General features: G+C 39.2%; 1 protein-coding gene across 1 annotated transcript in view; it reads right to left on the minus strand.

The window, feature by feature from the left end:
- Trpc5 (transient receptor potential cation channel subfamily C member 5) overlaps window positions 1–19,738 on the minus strand; it is a 272,621-nt gene that overhangs the window by 134,699 nt on the left and 118,184 nt on the right. Inside the window, exon 4 of the mRNA XM_047536079.1 lies at window positions 9,254–9,652. Within this exon, the coding sequence (XP_047392035.1) occupies window positions 9,254–9,631 (378 nt within the window). The 5' untranslated portion in view covers window positions 9,632–9,652. The remainder of the gene's footprint in view (window positions 1–9,253; window positions 9,653–19,738) is intronic.

Genomic DNA, 19,738 nt, shown 5'->3' on the forward strand with positions numbered 1-19,738 from the left:
CACTGGAACTGGCTTCCTCTTCTTTCTCTCATTTGGCTCTTAGGAGGGTTCTTTCAGTGTTTTTTTTCTTATTGGGCTCACAGCCCTCCTACACTAATGAACAGGCAACAACAATCTTCTGAAAGTGAGGTGAAACAGGAAACCTTTCTTCAATCAAGTTCCTTCTAATCATGTGCTGTTCCCTCTGCTCTACTTCTGTCTTAGAACAGAGAAGTATCTGTGGATTGGAGTCGCTTAACCCTGCCAGAGGCAACAAAATGTTTGGGTTTATCAGCAGGTCCCTGAACTCAGGATGGCCCTTGCTAAGGTGACTCTTCTTATGACTCCAGAAACTTCCTGCTGATAGGAGAAGAAACTCCTTTTCTTAATATATCTTGCCTGTTGGCCTCAATTTCCTTTCAAGTATAGGACTAGAGTTATCAGAGACAGTGCAGAATAATTTGAAGGGCCATTAGCCAGCCATCTTTCCTCAAACTATCAATCCAGTACCTGTATTTTGAAATTTCCTCTGTAGGAAATAAGAGGCAATTTTGGTGACAGGAAAAAGATACCTATGCTCCCACATAGACAGCACTTTCCTCTTATCTTTAACAGCATTTATATTGCCATTGATTGTTTACATGTTTCCCTCCTCACCTCAACAAAGTTATGTAGAAGCACTTGTAACCAACTGGATGTGGGACACTGAGGAGCGGGTGGAGAAGAAGACAACTCCTTGGTTTAAAATCTAGGTAACTGAAAGGATAATGGTGCCACTACCTGAGAGAAGATCCACTCGATGAGGAGGAGGGCAAGGAGTGTGAAATGAGGCTAGAACAAGGATTCAGATCACAGACTACTACCATACTTCCTAAGCTTGGATAACAGTAGGTTCTGTTGTTTTTTTTTTTTTAATTGATACTGGGGACTGAATCCAGCAGTGTTTTGCCACTAAGCCACATACCCAGCCTTTTTAATGTTTTATTTAGAGACAGGGTCTCATTAAGTTGCTGAGGCTGGATTTGAACTCATGATCTTCCTGCCTCAGCCTCCCGAGCTGCTGGGATTATAGGTGTGCACCACCACGCCGAGCTTCAGTAGGTACTCTTGCTAGCTTATGTGAGCTTGTGCAAGTTATTCGACTTCTTTGTGTCTTCATATCCCCATTTGTAAAAATATAATAGTATTATCTTCTTGCATGACAGGATGGTTGTATTGAATAAGATAATGCAAGTTATGTACTTAGAATGGGGATGGGCACATAGTGAACGCTCCATTAGTATTCGCTATTGTTATTACTGTTAGACATCATGAATTTTTAATATTTATACATCTAGATGGGTATATCTAACTGAAAGTTGAAAAATAAATTGTGAAACATGAGAGTTATTGTGATACAAAGGTAGAAGTGACAGAACCTTGGGCAGCACCAGTATCTATTGGAAAAAAAGATAAGGATTCTGACAAAAAAAGCCCACAGTGGTAAAGGAGGAAGGAGGATACCTAGATTAGTATGGTATCATGGAAACCTAGAGAATTGCTGAGTAATGAAATAAAAATGGGACACAGACAAAACAAAGAGGCCTTAGAAAACTTGAAGGTGATGGATATGTTTATTACTCTGTAGTGCATAGGTGTATACATGTATCCAAATTATCAAACTATACACATTAAATGTATGCAATATTTTTGCATAACAATTTTATATCAATTAAGCTGGTAAGGGCTAAGATTGTGGCTCAGTGGTGGAGCACTTGCCTAGATACTGGGTTCGATCCTCAGCATCACATACAAAAGTAAATAAAATAAAGCTATTATAAAAAATCCACTTTAAAAAAATGAAGCTGGTAAGACATGGGATACAAACATTAGACATGTATGTAGGGGGTCAGAGAAGAGGAGGGAATGTCATTTGGAGAAGAGGATAGACAAAAGAGGAGAGAGTCAAAGACCAATATTGTCAGCTCCTCACAAATATTTGCTGAAGGGCAACACTGACCAATCAGGTCCCTGGTGATGAATGGGTCTGGCTTCTTTCACCCAACTTCAGCTCTCTCTGCATTGACTGCCAGTCAGGGGGCCATTAACAACCTGCTGGAATGGTAGTGATTGTTCACTAAGGTCCCAACTAAGGAGTTGTTCAATCAGTGGCCATAGACTCATCTTTCTATTTCAACTAAGATCAGAGAGAGGGAAAAAGAAAGAAAGCAGGTGAGCACTTGAATCTAACACCTACTGTTTGTGATCAGAATCAAAGACCCACATGGCCCAGTGTCCTATGAGTGAGGTATCCAGGTCCTTCCTCCAGTGGCTAATCTCATGAGGGTACCATAAGCTCAAAGCATGCCTTTCATCACCAACCCTTCACTCTAACACCCAGTGTGGACAACCCACCATCATTTCTACTCTCCACATCATTGTGCATTTGCTTCCTTCTCACCAGTTTGCCATCCTTTTCTTTTCAGTTTAAAGCCTATTTCTTTTCTGAAATGTTCTTCCCTTGAAACCTCCCTGTGTACTGATGTTCACAGTAACCTCTTTTATTGTCCATATCACACATTTGGATGATGTGACATACATTTTTTTGTACTGTTGCATTACTGTTCCATGTTTTTTGTTAGCATGAGGAAAGGAATCAGTACCAGATAATGTTTGATGTGGTGCGATTGGGTAGTATTTTTTTGGGGAAGCTGGAGATGGAAAGATGGATCTGAGTTTTGCACCGTTTCATTATTCAAATCCAATAGCTTACTGTGACAAGTGCCATATGCTGAAAAAAAATAATAATTGAGGGATCAGAGGTAAGAAGGAGACAAAATGGCTACAGTAGACAAATGTACATGTGAAGTGAGGAGCAGGTGATGCTATCATACAGATGACACATACATACCCAGGGACAGAGGAGAATGGGACATTTCTTAACTGAACATGTGTATGTGGGTTAGGGTTAAATACAGTCACAAGCATGAGGCTAAGCGAAGGAAGCCCTGCATTGGTAATGCTGAAGGGAGGCAGGGGAATGGCTAAAAGCACTTATGTGTTTTCATTTAGTGAATTGCTTTTGAGGTTAGTTCATGGTTTCTTCCTTGCAATGTATTGTGCTGACAACTCCCTTTGTCTGCTTGATATCAAGTTTAAATAACTATATTTTTCCCCCAAGAGATGAATATAACCATCTCCTAGAGGGCTGTTCTGGCTGGACAGCATGTGCATGTCTGTTGTCTCCATAAATTCTATAAATTTCTTGAGGTTACTAAGTATCTTTCAATTTTATCGTGGACATATGATTAACAGTGAAAAATACTTAGAAAATTGAACAAAACTGAATAGGATTAATCATCCGCTAAAACTCTTATCTTCTTTTGGTGCATCATTCTGGATAGACACAACTTGTAGCTATTTTATTTATTTTCCACTTTGTTGTAAATATTACCAACATACCAGGGACTGTTCTAGTTTGATATACGTGCCTTATTTCATTTAATTCTTACTATAACTCTGTGAAGTAGACTCCAGTATTGTTTCTAGTTACAGAGGAAGAAACTGAGGTTTAGAGAGATTAAGTGACTTGTCCAAGGAAACACATCTAATAGGAGACTGAACTCAAAGGCAATGATCTTTCTACCACAGCAGGCTGCTTATAAACAGCAGGAGGAATTTTGTAAATCTCTCCTTTACTTTCTGTTCTCATGTTGAATGCTTAAGATCTCTCAACTAGACTCTTTAAGTCTTCTTTCTGTGCTCCAGTCACTTTCTCCAGGTTCTAATGTCCCCCTCCACACTGTGCAATCTCACCCTGAGACTAAGAACTAGATAGAAGCAGGAGTAAATGAAGTGTCCTGTTGCTGATTTTCTATAATCTCAACACAAACACTTACCAATGTTGTTGAGATTTAATCTCTCTAGCTCATCTGTGAGACCAATTTTAATTTGGAGCCATCTGCCACAGACAAATGAGTAATTATGGCAGAGCCCAGAGGCGCGGGCCATGGGGAGAAGGTTGGCTTAGCCTCTTTCCGCCTGCTTGCATTGATGCAAGTGACCAAGAAAGAAAATTACTTGGGTGGGCTGTTAATGCAGAGACCAGAATCTCTACCTCCCTGTTGTTTAAAATCCTTAGACTCTAGTGAAAAAGTAAGGATGACTTTGAGGTCATGCAGCTTGCCTGGTAGCAGAAGAAAGAATATTGCCATCATAGGCCAGGCAGGAGGAGATAATCTGTGAACTGGGCCAGCTCACTATCTAGCTGCTCCCTCACATTGTACTGGTAGTACCTTGTGATGAATTCTACTTCCTGGCTGATCTCTCCACACAATGTGACAGGCTAAGTCAAACTGAAGGAATAAAGCTAGGAATAGTAGTCATTGACCTCCATCTAACATTTTCAAAAACTTTTTTTCCAAAGACTTTGACATATCTTAATCTTATTTCTTCTTCACAGCAGGCAGTACGGATTAGGTATTATTAGCTTCATTTTACAGAGAATGAAACGAGCTGTAGAAAGCTTGTGACTTGTCCAAGGTCACCCTGCTAGTTATAAGCTGGCTAACAGCACAAACTCTGAATTAGCGTCTGTTCTTGTCTTCCAGGCCAGTGAGTTTCAAGTTATGCTTGCTCCTCAGGGGCCAAGGAGATATGAGAGACAGAGAGAGAGAGAGAGAGAGAGAGAGAGAGAGAGAGAGAGAGAGAGTTGTGTGTGTGTGAGAGAGAGAGAGAGAGAGAGAGAGACAGACAGACAGACAGACAGAACAAGTGGGATTTTGGGGGCCGCAACACTCAACATGCACTTAAACTAGGGTAGCTCTCTTTGGGTCTGTCTGTTTTGCATCTCAGTGGGATTTCATTTAAAGAAAGACTGCTGCTGAAAATATTTGTAGAACACTTGTTTAGGCAAGTAGTTCTCATAAACAGTATAGTGGATTTAAATCCTGTCCACTCTGAAGATCGATTCAAGTCTTTACTCCTGCTTTGAGAGTGACCTTATTTGGAAAAATGGTCTTTGCAGATGTAATCACGTGAAGATGAGATCATTCAGATTAGGATGGGCCATAAATCAAATGACAGGTATCTTTATAAGAAAAAGGAGAGGAATATTTGGATGCAGAAACAGAAGACATAGATAAGAACTCTGTAACAATGGAGAGACTACAGTGAGACTACAGTGATGGCTATTATAAGGTAAGGAATGCCAGATACTGCTGGCAACCACCAGAAGCTAGCAGAAAGGCATGGAATTGATTCTCCCTCTAGAAGGAACCAACCCTACTGACACCTTCATTTCAGACTTCTGGTCCCCTGCTTTGAGAGATAATATATTTATTTTGTTTAAGTCATCCACTTTATGGTTATTTGGTACAAAAGCCCTAGGAAATACAGAGAGGTAGAGATAAGCTTGTTGAATGCTGATTTAAGGTCTAAATCCCAGATTCTTATTCTGTACGTATGCAAGGAAGCTCAGGAATCTGCATTTTTTCAACTTTAACATATGTATGACAATGGATTCTGAACTGGTTTTGAGCATGCACAGATAGTCTCCCTGCTGACTAGAAATAGGCTGGCATTAGACCTCCTGTTGTCCATAGAGTTTGAATTCTAAGACCAAGAGTGTTTACCTCAAGGAATCACAAATCCACTAGGTTACCAAAATCTACCCCTAAAGGAATAGACCATGGTGATTAGGTAGTAGGCCCAAAGGGTCAGATTTCTGGAGCAACTAGAGGACCATAAAGTAACACACACACACACACACACACACACCCATCCCTCTGGAGCAGAAAATTCTACCTGATAGAGTTTCTCACTATTTTTACTTATTTAATATTTGGTCTCTATTAAAAATGCATGTCTTCATATGGTCTGATACTTGAAAGTCATGTCAGTCATTTATGCTCTGGCTGTGATCTTCATCTGAGAGTAGTTTTGATAGACTAGAGAGACAGAGGAAGTCTTACCGCCAGGCTAGAGTTCAAGTTCTTGCCCAGTAATGACAAGGAGGGGATTGGTTTATTTTCCCCAAATTGGGGGAGATCACTTGTGCTCAATCTCCTGGAGAGACAGGGACAGTGGTCTGGATTGAGTGTGTATAAGACTTGAGTACTTGCTGTGAGTGGACCATCCAAATGAATGCAAGGTCCTTTAGGAGGCCTGTTTGCTCAGGGCCATGATTGCTCCCAGGTAAACAACCTTGTTTCTATCTCCCAGAAAGACAGAGCTCTAGTACTGTGGCAGCCTGTTGTTATAGTTACTGGTGTATGACTTATCATGGTGATTGTCAGAGTAGTGGAAGAAAATGAAATGTAGCACAGGCTGCTGGTAGGGATTGGAGTAAAGAGAAGGGGAGGAGAAGGCTGCTGCCGAGACTTTGGAATGGACCTGATGGCTTTGTGAACTTGTATATACAGTATTATATCAGAATGTGGATGAAGAATGTCTTATATTGCTTGTATCTGAAAGGGTCCTGGCAAAATACAGCTTGCCCCATATAGCTTCACCCATACGCCTGACTTTCCACACGGAGTGGTTCATTCCTGTTCGGTTAAAGTTCTGCCTTTGCCCAGGGGAAGCAAAGACTGCACTTGAGTGTAAGTTTACCTGGTGACTTTCATCCTGACTGGCAGAACTTTAGCATTTGCTAGAGTACTCAGGAATGATGGGGGAAGTGGGCCCATTGAATAAGAACTTGGCCTATTTAAAAAACTCAGCTAATGTCAACATAGCTAGGTTTCCCAAACCTCACCACTCATGGAAACTTCCCTATGTTCTATTCTTCAAAACAGTTAGGAGGCTAGATGAGATTGAATATGAAAGCTGAAAAGGTCTTGTTTAATAGCAAGCCATGTGCTTTCCTAGGTGATACACTTCATGTATCCTTCATGAAGGACTCCTTCATGTCCCTCAGCAAATAAATATGTATCACCAATTATCTACTAGGCACTTGTTTAGGTAGTATGGGATAAGCATGGAGACAGTTGTATGCTTCACATTTAAGAAACAATCCAGTTACAGAGAATAGACATTTCCACAAGTGAAGCTAACCAATGGTACAAAATGGCATGTGATTGGTATCAACTGAAGGGAAGAGCCAATGGGCTATGGGTTACTGGAGACAGAAAAGGTCTTCATGGAGCAAGGTCGCTGGGAGTCTTTGAGTATATTAACACATTAAACCACTCGGGCACTTAGCATGTCCTTGGGGAAAGGGAACACACGAAAAATACCTGTTTTGATGGGGATGGTGAAATGGACTGAGTAGGTAACATACACCTCTCTGCTCCTTCTTATGGCCATATCCCATAAGATTTGATGTTGAATGCTTTCATTATAAATATTTTCCAAGTACATGGAAATTTTGGTTTTGATTTATACTATCTCTATTTTGTAGAATGTATTGAGGTATTCTATTTCTGATGATTTGGTATTTTATTTGCCCCTGCTATGTGTCCAATGCTATGCTCCTAGAGAAGACAGACAGTAAAGAGACTTATCTGACTTGAGGGGTGTTTAGAAGGGACTAGGGGAAGACAAGACTAGAAAAGACAATTACATGAAGGGTATTGAGTGCTAGACTTTATGGGTTGGTTTTTCTTCCAATAAGGAATGCTATGGTATGGATGTGGTTTGTCCCCAAAGGGTTCATGTGTTGCAGTTTTGGTTCTCAGTGTGGTTATGTTGAGATAGTGGAACCTTTAAGAGGTGCAAAGTACAAAGTAATTAGGTCATTGGGAACACTGCTCTGGAAAGGAATTAATGCTGGTCCTGCAGAGTTAGTGCTTATGAGAATAGGTTCTTATAAAGTGAGGCCACTATATATCCTTATTTTTCCCTTTCCGCCTGTGGCTGGTTGCCTTTCCATTTTTTTCTACCATAATGTGATATAGCCCAGGGGACTCTCATCAGAGGCTGAACAGATGGCACCATCTGATCTTTGACTTTCAGCCTCTAAAAATATAAGTTATACACACTTTTTGGGGGGGTATTAGGGATTGAACCCAGAGACACTTAACCACTAAGCAACCTCCCCAGCCCCTTCTATTTTTTTATTTTGAGACAGGGTCTTGCTAAGTTTCTTAGTGCCTTGCTAAGTTACTGAGCCTGGCTTTGAACTTGTGATCCTCCTGCCTCAGTCTATGGAGTCACTGGGATTACAGATGTGTGCCACCATGTTTGGCCATACTTCTTTTCTTTATAAATTACAAATCCTCAGGTGTTTTGTCATAGCAACAGAAAGTATTATATAATACAAAGAGACATTATACTTACTGAAAGGATGGACAGGAATGATAGAATCATTATATTATTTTAGCACAAATAAACCAAACTCATTTTTCAGGATGGCTTGAAAGAAGGGAAAATGCAGGGAGGCCAGCTAGAGATTTTTTGTTAGTCCAGGACAATGGATCTCAAACCTTAGCATGCATCAAAATCCCCTGGAGGGCTTATTAAGTTATAGCTTGCTGAGCCCAACCCCAGAGTCTGTGGTTTTTAGATCTGTTAGTAATTTTCATTTTAAAATAAGTTCCCAGTTAGTGTTGATGCTGCTGGTCTAGGGATTATACACTAAGAATCACTCATAAAGGAGAAATGATGGAAACAGAGTCATAGTAATGGAAGCTGGGATAGAGAGAAAAGAAAATATGTATGGGAAGGAAGAAAGCACAGGATTTAGGAATTTGATATGAAGGCAAGGTAGAGGGAGGAATCAAAGATGACGATGAATATCAAATCTAGGTGCTTTGAAGCATGTGATAATCACAGAGGCAAAAACCAAACATCTATGAGTGGAATACAGTCACAAAAACAGGTACGGGGAAAATATGGGAGGCCTTAGATCCATCTGCATCTCTCCTATGGCATCCAGGTTTAAAGTTTCCTGTCTTGTATGCAAAAGAGAGGCGGGTGGGAATGAGAAAGTTGAGGTCTGTGTTTAGTCTCTCATTTTCTATAATGTAACTATTGAGTAGAGGAAGAACAGAAAAAGAAGCAGGAGGTAGGGAAAGTAGAAAGAACTTGCATATTCTGGAATTCAAGAGCACAACTTTGAGTGTTATGTATTGAATGTATATGGGCAAATACTAAAAAGGAAAAGGCAAATGAGCAAAACTCAGCATAGCTCTAGGACACCACCTGAGATCACTGATGCAATTCCTGAGATAGGGCTTCCAGACTATCTAACCTAGTCTAGACTCCAGACTATCTAACCTTCCTTAGTTTCAAGGAAGGACTCTGGTTCACTGCTGCTCCTGGCTATATCCCAGCCTGTAGGGAATTCTCTTACCTGTTTCTCTCCACTGGGCTTCCTGTAGCTGAGCAGAAGCTCCACAGCACCCACTACTTCCTTGCGGATGGCATAGAGTAATGCATCACCCACATACACGCTGTGGTTCAGCAGTAGCTCCATGATCTCCAGGTTCTCATTTTCAATAGCAATGAGCAGGGCACTCCGGCCCAGAGGATCCATGCAGTTGATGTTGACATTGTAGTAGATCTCAGCCTCTTGAAGGGCCTGCTTCACAGTGGCATAGTCCCCCTTCTCCACAGCATTAAGGAAGGCTTTCTCTTCTGCAGAGAGCTCTGTCTCAGCCCTCACGATTTGCAGGGGGATGCGGTCTCTGTATGGTGAGTAATTGACCTTCTTGTAGTATAGCTGGGCCATGGTTCATAGCAATTTAGAAAGCTGAGTGAGGAGAGAGAGGAAGACCAAAGACATTCTTAGTTACTTGAAGGTCTCAGGTGACCAGTTACAAAGGGTAGCCTTGCTAAGGGGTTGGAAAAATCCCAAAGTGTTTTAATGACACCATCTTTTCCCTCTTGCCAAGGGGTATAGCAGAAAAAGCTCAGGCTTTAGGTCATGAAGACCTGAACTCAAACACTTGTTCTATCACTTGTCAGCTCTGAGACCTTGGCTAAGTTACTCAAGCCCTCTGTGCTTCACTTATTATTACTAAGGTTATTCATGTTAATACTATCACTAGCAGTTATCATTTAGTGACTGCTTATTGTGTGCCAGTTCCTATGTGAGAGAATAATTCCTACCTCATAAAGCTATTGTGAGAGTTACAAGAGATGTATATTATCAAAGCAACTGGCAACTTCCAAAAACATGGTAGAAATTGCTTCCTTCTTTCCTTCCTGCCTTTTTGCTGCCTGAAAATACTCATAGTAACACTGCTGGTTGATGATGTAAAGTTGGTGCTCATCTTTGGCCAGTTTCCTTTTGAGCTCCTGGTCTGTGGGTTTGTACTAATTTTCAAGATTACATTTGCAAATGTCCCAGATGCACATCCTAGATTGAAATGCTGTTTTAGTGCTAACTGCAATCCTGTCCCTTGTTCCTGCTCACTGGGGAAGAGGTATTGACTTCAATCAGCCAAAGCCATCTGCAAAAGATAAGTATGCACTCCCTCTGTCCATCCATGATTTTTTTTCCTCTACCAGTCCAAACCAAGACGTAACAGATCTGAGAATCTGTTTGATTTAATTCTGAGAAGTGAATGGTCTGTTTTATTTGTACCAAGATCTAAGGCCAGATTATACTTAATGGAATTGATTTTTAAGTAAAAACCTATTTACTGAGCTCCTACAATGTGTTTAAACTTTATCTGGGAGACCAAGACAAAAAAAAAACAGTCTTTGCCTTCATTTGCATAGAATGAATCACAGGATAGAGTTTTTGCCTTGTAATTTACGAATCAAATTTACTCACATTCCTTATTGACTCCTTGTACTAGCCCTGTAAGATGGAAATGATGATCTCAGGGGAGTACATGAGGCTCAGATTCATTAGACGATTGGCTCCCCTTTTCTTCCCATCTCTGAGTCCTCCAAGCTCCTCTGGAGGCCGAGCTAGAATGGACCTATTTCAGTGTTTTTCATTATAGAACTATTTTGCCAGCAAAAGGAAATGGAAATGTGATAAAGAGCCCCTTGTCTCATCTCTTGGACGTAAGAGAAAATGAAGACATGGAGCTTCTACAAACATTTACCTCACTCTTTCAGGTAATTATATCCTTGCCTTGGCAGAGGAAGAAGCATATATTATATCAAGTGCAATTTGTAATCATGTCCTTGTGATCTTCTGGGAAGTTAGCTTTGTGGATGAGAGGTGCCTCTTGCCCCAAACAGGGCCAAATGACTAATTTCTCTTTGTATCCAGATCTCAGGAGAGCAGGGTGCTCTTTGGCTCTCTTGAGAAACACTGGTTCTTTCACTACCTTCAAGTAGTGAAGCAGTAGCTAAAGGAAAGCAGCAAAACAGCACTCTGAGTAAGCACTGAACACTAAACAGCAAATGACTTTAATAATATGAATTGTAGACGGCCTCCATCTCTATGTTGTAAACCAAAAGGGAGAAGGGAGAAGAGATGGTGTGACCACCTGAAGAGATACTCAACTCAATTCAGCTTCTATTTGTTTACTTGATCTCTTAGAGCTCCCAGTGTGCCTAGCACTATGCTAATAAATGTGGCAGGGGAGGAGGGACATGAAAGAACAGGTACCTGTTTTCATCATCTCTCAACTGCACCATTGCTATGACCTTGGAATTGATTGATTATCCTGACTGCATTTCTCCCCTTCCAGTCCACCTTCCATCTTACTCCCAAATTATCCATGTAAAACAAACCCAATCCCATTTCTTTGCTCGTTGGTTAGTTTTCTGCTCCCTTTGTGATGAAATTAATATTCCTTATAATGTCTGCAAGGCATTGGCTCTCCAAGGTTTTTACTTCTCCAGTGTCTTCTTAAGCAACTCTCTCACCCCGAGTCACTTTTCTTTAGCCTTATGGAACTCATTTTTTCTTTTTCATAATACTGGAGATTTAACCCAGGGCTTTGCACATGACACACAAGTGTCTCTACCACTGAGCTACACCCCCAGTCTTTTTTATTTTTCTTTTGAGACAAGGTCTTGCTAAATTTCTGAGGCTGACCTTGAACTTGTGATCCTCCTGCCTCAGTCCCTCCAAGTCTCTGTGATTACAGGTATGTGCCACCATGCCTGGCTTAAATCTTCCAACATGCTAAGATTTTTCTTACATCAAGATCTTTGATCACATCCTAGTACACTCTTCTCCATCTCTTTTCATCTTTCAGGCCTCAACAAAGTACCAGTTCCTTAGAACGGCCCCTACTAACCACTCTATCTAAAATAGTTCCTTCATATTCTTCTCTCCAGTGTACCCTGTCCTATTCCTACCTTTTTAATGCTTACCACATTTTCTCTTTATATCCTTTGTCTTGCTGGACAATTATCTGTCCTGTCCAACTAACTTTGAAACTCAAGTGCAAAAATTGCATCTGTCCCACTTTTCTAGCACCTGCACCTTATCCAGTGCCTGGCATACCATACACACTTGATATCTATTTGAAGAAAGAATGAACCAACCTTCCATTGATATTTCTGTATCTTTCTCCATCACACCCTATGTTTTAGCCATACTGATGTAGGACAGATGAGGTTGGACACCTGAGGAATTTTCGGGAAGCAAGTTTATAAGCTGCATCGATCTAGAGTTGCTGATGGCTAAAAAATCTCTGGACCCCACGTCTGTAAATTCTTTTAGATTTATTTTCAGTGGTGTGGTTACATGGCAGTGGGTGGGTATGTAACAATTACTCTTTGTCCCATATTTTTAGGCTAGACAAGGTTTTACCAGTTTTAACCAAGAAAACAGATACCTTTTTGCACAAGTTTGATCGCAGACTCTAACTCTATCACACCTTCGTCTGCAAACCTGGCAATTACAAGAAAGAGGAAGGTTCAAACCCCAATGCCCTCTGCAGAAACCCTGCTGACATTCTGTTGATACTTTTTGTAAAAATCTTTCTGACAAGAAGAGAAGCTTAATTATGGTAAGGGTCTTTTGGGTAGGGGTACCTGGTTGGCTTTAATATGAAGGTAGGAATACTTTGATTTGTACATTCCCAAGCATTCACACAGGGTCTGCTACACAAATGATACTCAATTAATGGATATTTAATAAGCAAAAAAAATCTAGTTGAAGGGGGTTGGCACAGTCAAGTGCTAAATTAGATGGCAATGATTTGATGCTTTGTGATTTCAGAACAGGCTCAATGAGGCCTACAATTCTTAGAGATTTCACAGAAGTGGTAGTTCTTGAGGTAATTCCTGGAGGAGGGAATAAATATGAAAATATGAGGGCAATCCAAACCCCACAGAGTGTAAGAATAAAACTGGTGAGATTGATCATGGCTGTAGGGAGATGGTCAGGGATGGGGTGGAGAGCAGGCCTCTATTTTTCAGGCTATAATAAGATACAAGGGTTAGAAGTGAGCTAAAATTCCTCAGTTTTCCCATCTGAAAAACATGGTCCTAAACACTTGTTGCCCATTTGCCACAGAAGAAAAGGCTGGATGGTTTATCTGATGGTGTCACTGATAGTGCTGACTAAGCATTTATTGTTACGGGAAGATTCAAGACTATACTAGTAAGGCACAGCATTGGGGAAAACAAAGAAAAATTTTTCCCATGGAAAAGTGACAACAATGGGAAGTAACTCAACAGTGCTCTTTTTTGTGCAAGGCATAATGGCCAGGAAATGGGGCAATAAAGATATAAAAATAATTATTATGATTTTGAATAGTTAATATGCACCAGGCACTGTGCCAGGTACTAGAGCAACACTATACTACTACTGCATCTGATAGTAATAATAATGAATGCAATAAGCAGTATCTTTCACTGAATTCTATGTGTTAGATTCTCACTATGCACATGGGTTAAAGTAGAAGAGAGACAACAGTGAAATCATGGTAATTTAAGGTTTGAAATAAGTATAAGTGGATGGTATATAGTCAACTCAAAGTCTAGTTGTACTTTTCATCACTTGCATTTGGATTAATCTGGTCTATTTAATTTCCAGTGGGCTGTGTTGTGAAAGGCTTCATTGAATTCCTTTGTAGAAAAAAGTATCTCCAGAGGTTTGCCTGATATTGTACCATTAGTGAGTCACTATTTTGCTTTAATGTACTACATCTCCAAAATGACCCCTAGAAGGAATAATAAATCATATGGCTAACAGCTAGTGATATCTTTTTATATGTGGTGCCAGGGATTGAACCCAGGTCCTTGTACATGCTAGGCAAGCACTTCTACCACTGAGTCATATCCTCAGTCCAATAGTCAACTAGTATCTTAATATGCTTTCATCATTAAGAAAATTGTGACCTTGGAATTAAAGAGATGTCTGACTAGAAGGATGGAGGGAAAAGGAGAGGCCTGCTACTCAGCCTTGGGAATCTCTTTTAAGTAGCCATGCCCACCTCTACACTATGTGTTGAGAATGATGCAAAAATCCAGTTCCCTATATTGTCTCTTGACATGTAGTTCATGTAGATGTCAAGTGACTTGCCTCATTCCCTGCTCTCTTCCCATCCCCATAGAGTCACATGACCCTTATAGCTTTGGCCTCATTCCAGGTTCTGAGATCAATTCCTTCTCCATATGCTTACTATTATTCCTACTTTGCCATAATTCTGGGAATAAGGAACTAATGGTAGAGTTCCTGGCATCTCTGAAGGTATTATTGAGAAGTTTCCTTCTCATCACCCTTTACCTTCATACTTGGCAGACTACACTCAACTGCCATTACTGCCAAGTCTTGAAATGTATTCTTAACTGATGAAAACAAAACCTGCCTGTATTTCTTGCCATTCTGTCAGCGAACCCCATTACCAGTGTAGTCCCCCAAGCATGAAAGATTAAGAATGGTCCAACAGGCTGTCTCAGAGGGCTTATCATGTTCTTTCCTTCACTGCTAGCCAGAGGAGTTTGTCTAATGGTGTCTGTGACATTTTTAGGCTTAAATGATGCGATTTAAAGAGCTAAATCGATGGACTGGGCAGGAAGCCAGGGTGCAAAGTGGCCTTGCCAAATCCTGGCCCAGATCACTGCCGAGCACAGGACTTTGTGAAGAGGAAAGCCTCGCTTCGCAACTTACCAAAAAATTAGTACCTTCACAGGGACCTTGTATCTACACAGAGTTCATACTGTATGGCATAAGGATTACAGCATAAATGGGGAAAGCTTGTGACTTCTCACAGTAAATCCATGCTCATCTGTCCAACTGTCCATCTCTTCAGGGTCATTCTAAGGCAGATAGATTGAACCTGACAAATCTGTACAATCTAAAGTATGAATGGCTGACAATTAATACATTCAATAAAAGATCCTTACTATATACCAAACACTGTGATAAATGCTGGAAGTAATGTTTGAATAGCTTAAAGACATAACTTGTCTAGGAAAAAAGTTACATTTGAACAGGGACTTTGCCCAATCCAAAGCATAACTATAGTGCAGATTTCATGTACACAGACACAGGGCTGGGCTGTTCAGAGGAAGGCTGTGGAGTGTTGATTTCCAGAACGTCTTGGCTTCTTTCAGATTACCACTTTGATAACTTCCTAACTTTAATAACACTAGTCTTTCCCTGGAAGGTCCTGATTTTGAACCTCTTGCAAGGGATTTCACAGGTCATCTAGAATAATCCCCAGCCCAATGAAAAAGTTCTCTTGACAATATCCTTGTTAATGGTGGTCCAGTTAATGAACATTTCCACTCAGGGGAAACTCATCACTTCCTTACCTGTGTTGTGAGTGTGAATTTTAACGTTCATCTGAAGTCATGTTCCTACAGCTTTTGTTCTCTGGACCTATTTCTGCTCTCTAGAGCAACATCAAACAAAGTTCTCGCTTCTTCCACATGACAACCTTGAAAAATTTGATGTTGGCCATCATGTTTTCCTTTGCCCAAATAGATCCTTCTCTAGAATTAGCATTTTTAGTTTCTGCAATAGTTCTTCATATTAGGTAGTTTCCAGATTTTGTAGTATCCTAATGGTCTGTTTATAGCTATATTATACTTTGATCCTCAGAAATAAACAGTGCTCTAGAAATGGTCAGGCCAGCACAAGTTATACTGTGCTGTGTAGTATAGTATACTGTGTTATACTATATTCTTTCAGCAATGCACTGTTGAGGTCGTGATTTTATAGCACCTTTGCTTACAGGTATTTTAAAAAGTCCTGCATAGTGATGTATTTCCAGAATTTTGTTTTTCATGTGTATGAATTTTATCAATCCAACAATTTGATCAGTTCATAAATAAGTTAATATTTAGCACTTATATGCAGGTATGTGTACTAAGCCCTTCATAAATAGTGTTTAACTTAATCCTCATTGTAAGACTGTTAACACTATTATCTCCTACTTACAGAGAGGGAACCTGAAGCACAGAGAGGTTAAATAAATTATTTAAGATCATGCAGCTAGTAGGTGGTAGAGAGGACTTGCAATCAAGCTTCTGATTCCAGAGTTTACATTCTTAACTACTTCAATGAAGGCAGATTATTCTGTATGCTCCATAAAGCCTAGAGTAGCATCAACAATAGTATATATTCAGTCTTTTAATTCAATAAGTACTTGTTCTGCACCTACCATTTGTCAGACCCAGAGTGATTGGTAGTAGGGAACATAATATATTTAGTCAAATGACATAGCCCTACCTTCAACAAACTCAAGTTCAGAGGGGGAGACAAAAAATGTAAATAAATTATTATAACTCAGACAGAGAACATGTGGAACGTAGCCTTTGTATTACTTCTTTAAAAACCCTCTGTTCCTCTAGATGTGCGAATCACAGTCTCTGGGACAAGAGTGTCCTGTGTTTCTCCTTTGCTAGCAAAGCAATAAAACTTCTTTTTTTTCCTCAAAAAATGTAAATCAATTAAATATTCTACAGTGTTATAAGGGTTCTAATCTATACTAGGGGTACAAAGGAAGAAGTGTTCAACTCTACCTGTGGAGATGAGTGATATTTGATCTGTCTTAAAGGGTAGATAGGAGCTTGCTCAATAGTTATGTAGGGATGATCATTCTAGACAGTGGATGTAGCATGTGCTCAGGCCTGGGCATATAAACCACAATGGTATTTAAGAGATCATTGGATAGCTTTCTATTCTTCAAACCTGTCAAGCATGTGCCCACCTCGGGGCCTTTGCATATGTGGTTTGCTCTTCCATAGGTCTCCAGTTTCTTTCTTATCATATAAGTGTTTCAGATCAAATGTCATTGTCTCAGAAAAGCCTTCCAAGACTACTCTTTCAAGCTCCTCCATATGTCGCTATCTCATTATACTGGCTTGATTTTCTTCAAGATACTTTCTGTAGGAACTTATCATTACTCGAATTGGCCATATTTTGTTTATTATTTTAATATTTAGCTCTGTCAACCCAAATGTAAGCTCCATAATAGCAAAACCCTTTTTAGTCATATTGACTACTCTATTCCAAGAACCTGGTACATAGTAGCCTTTCAATAAATATGTATTAAATTATTATAAGAAATAGTGACGGAGATAGGGATGGGGGATTACTGTGTTGGCAGAGCTTTTCTTTGGTTTGTATGTTTCTCTCTTTTTTTTTTTTTGGTGCTGGGGATTGAACTCAGGGCCTTGTGCTTGTGAGGCAAGCACTCTACCAGCTGAGCTATATCCCCAGCCCTCTTTGGTTTGTATGTTTAATCACAACTCCATAGTACCACCACCATACAGCTATGTGTTCTGGTAAGAAGAACCTCATTCACTTTAGGCAAAGATTCTTAATTAGTATAAAGCTAAATTAATATTGATAATTTGATTGCTTTGGTGAGCTATTAAAGTGAATTTGGGACTTTGATGCAGTTCTAGCCAATGAGATGTGCTATAGGGCTTCTATGGGATTTTTTTGGAATTAAAAAGAGCTATAAAAGAAGAAACATTCTCTTTTTGCCCCCGAATGTTGTCATTTACATGGGACACTACATTTTGGAAATATGAAGGCAGCCAAACTAAGTCTACATGCTGAGAATAGTGTAAGTTGGGTATTTGGTTATGTCTTTGAGCCACTTAATTAACCAATTTGCAAACTGCTCAACCTCTAGTCTTCTAGTTGTGTGACATGATAACCTGTTTTTGTTAATCCACTTTGAGTCTTTTTTTTACTGAAAGAAGCTGAAGACATCTTAAGTGATATCGTGTTTTGAAATATAAATTATCAAAATTGAACCACCAAGAGATAAATAACCTGAACAGATAAATAAATCATAAAGGAATTTAAAATAGTTTAAAATATCTACTGATTAAAAGTCATTCAGCTCAGATGGTGTTAAAGCTGTATATAGAATTTTAAAATATAGTCAATTTTTTTTCTTTTTTTGCTTTTTGGTACCAGGGATTAATCCCAATTGTGCTTTACTACTGAGCCACATCCCCAGCCCTTTTTTGTATTTTATTTAGAGACAGTGCCTGCTGAGTTGCTTAGAGTCTCACTAAGTTGCTGAGGTTGGCTTTGAACTCATGATCCTCCTGCCTCAGTTCTCCCAGTTGCTGGGATTTTAGGTGTGTACCACTGCGCCCAGCCTACAGCCAATTTACTTAACATTGAAAATATTTCAGATCATAGAAAAGAATGAACACTCCCCAATTAATTCTATAGAGCTAGAATATCTTAATGCCAAAAGCTGATGAAAATATTCCCAAATAAAAACTATAGAACAATTTCAATCATGAAAACAATCCCAAAATTATAAATAAAATATTAGCAAATTGAAACCAGTAATGTGTTTGAACAAATAATACATTGTGGCCAAGGTGTAATTCACTCTAAGAATGTAATCATGATTAAATAAGAATAAATTATTGATACAATTCAGTGAATGAATCAACATCTTAAGGAAAACATGGTTATATCAATTGATGAAAATAATTTGGTATAATTCAGCATCCATTTACTTTAAGAATCTAAGTAAAATTACAGTAGAAGCAAACTACCTATATAAAAAGACTTACCTCAAACCAATCATGAATGCTATAATAACTTGTGAAATACTGGACTCATTGCCATTAAAATCAAGAACAAGAAAAGGATGCTACCATCACTCCTATTATTTAACTTTAAGATTCTGACTAATGACAGAAAAATGTTATAAATATTTAAAGAGATACAAAATCACCTTCATGTGCAGATAATGTATAATAAAACATATGAGTAACTTTACAAAAATCTGTTAGAACTAACAGGAAACTTTGGTGAAGTGACAGAATGCAAGGAAATTTTTACAAATATCAATACTTTTAAAAGTTTGTTCCAGAAATAATCATCACCACTCAGAAATTAAAGTGAAAAGTACATAATTCATAATAATGACAATATCTTAAGGTACCTAGGAATAAATTTAACAAGAACAAAAACAGCACCCATATAAAAGAAGTGATTGAAGGGTATAAAGACCAAAGAGGATAAGGAAACATTATGTTGCTAAATAGATTCAATCTGAAAAATATAATTTCCCTATATCAAGATAGAAACTTTTAAAACTATCTTACTCAGGTTTTATATAGAGTTGGACAAAAAAACTTGACATTTAAATGGGAGGTTAAATGTATAAAACATTCTGTGAAAATTTTGATTAAAAGAATGTCACCAAAAATGGCACAGTAGAGAATTTCCAAAACCCATCCCTCCACTAAAACATTGATTAAACTGGCAAAAGCCACCATAATCAAATTTCTGGACTCGGGAATTTAATAAAAACCTTACCATAACTAGGGTAGTACTTGAAGAAAGAAGTTGCTAAATTTGGTAGGAGTTTTATGGCATTTTTACTGAATCAGCTACCGTCTACCATTCAGTAGCTTCCATGCAGCCTTGGGGAGAATGGTCCACATTCCTAGAGTAGATTGCTGGTGCCTGAGAGAGCAATAT

This window comes from Sciurus carolinensis, chromosome X (genome assembly GCF_902686445.1).
Source record: "Sciurus carolinensis chromosome X, mSciCar1.2, whole genome shotgun sequence".
Taxonomy (NCBI): Eukaryota; Metazoa; Chordata; class Mammalia; order Rodentia; family Sciuridae; genus Sciurus; species Sciurus carolinensis.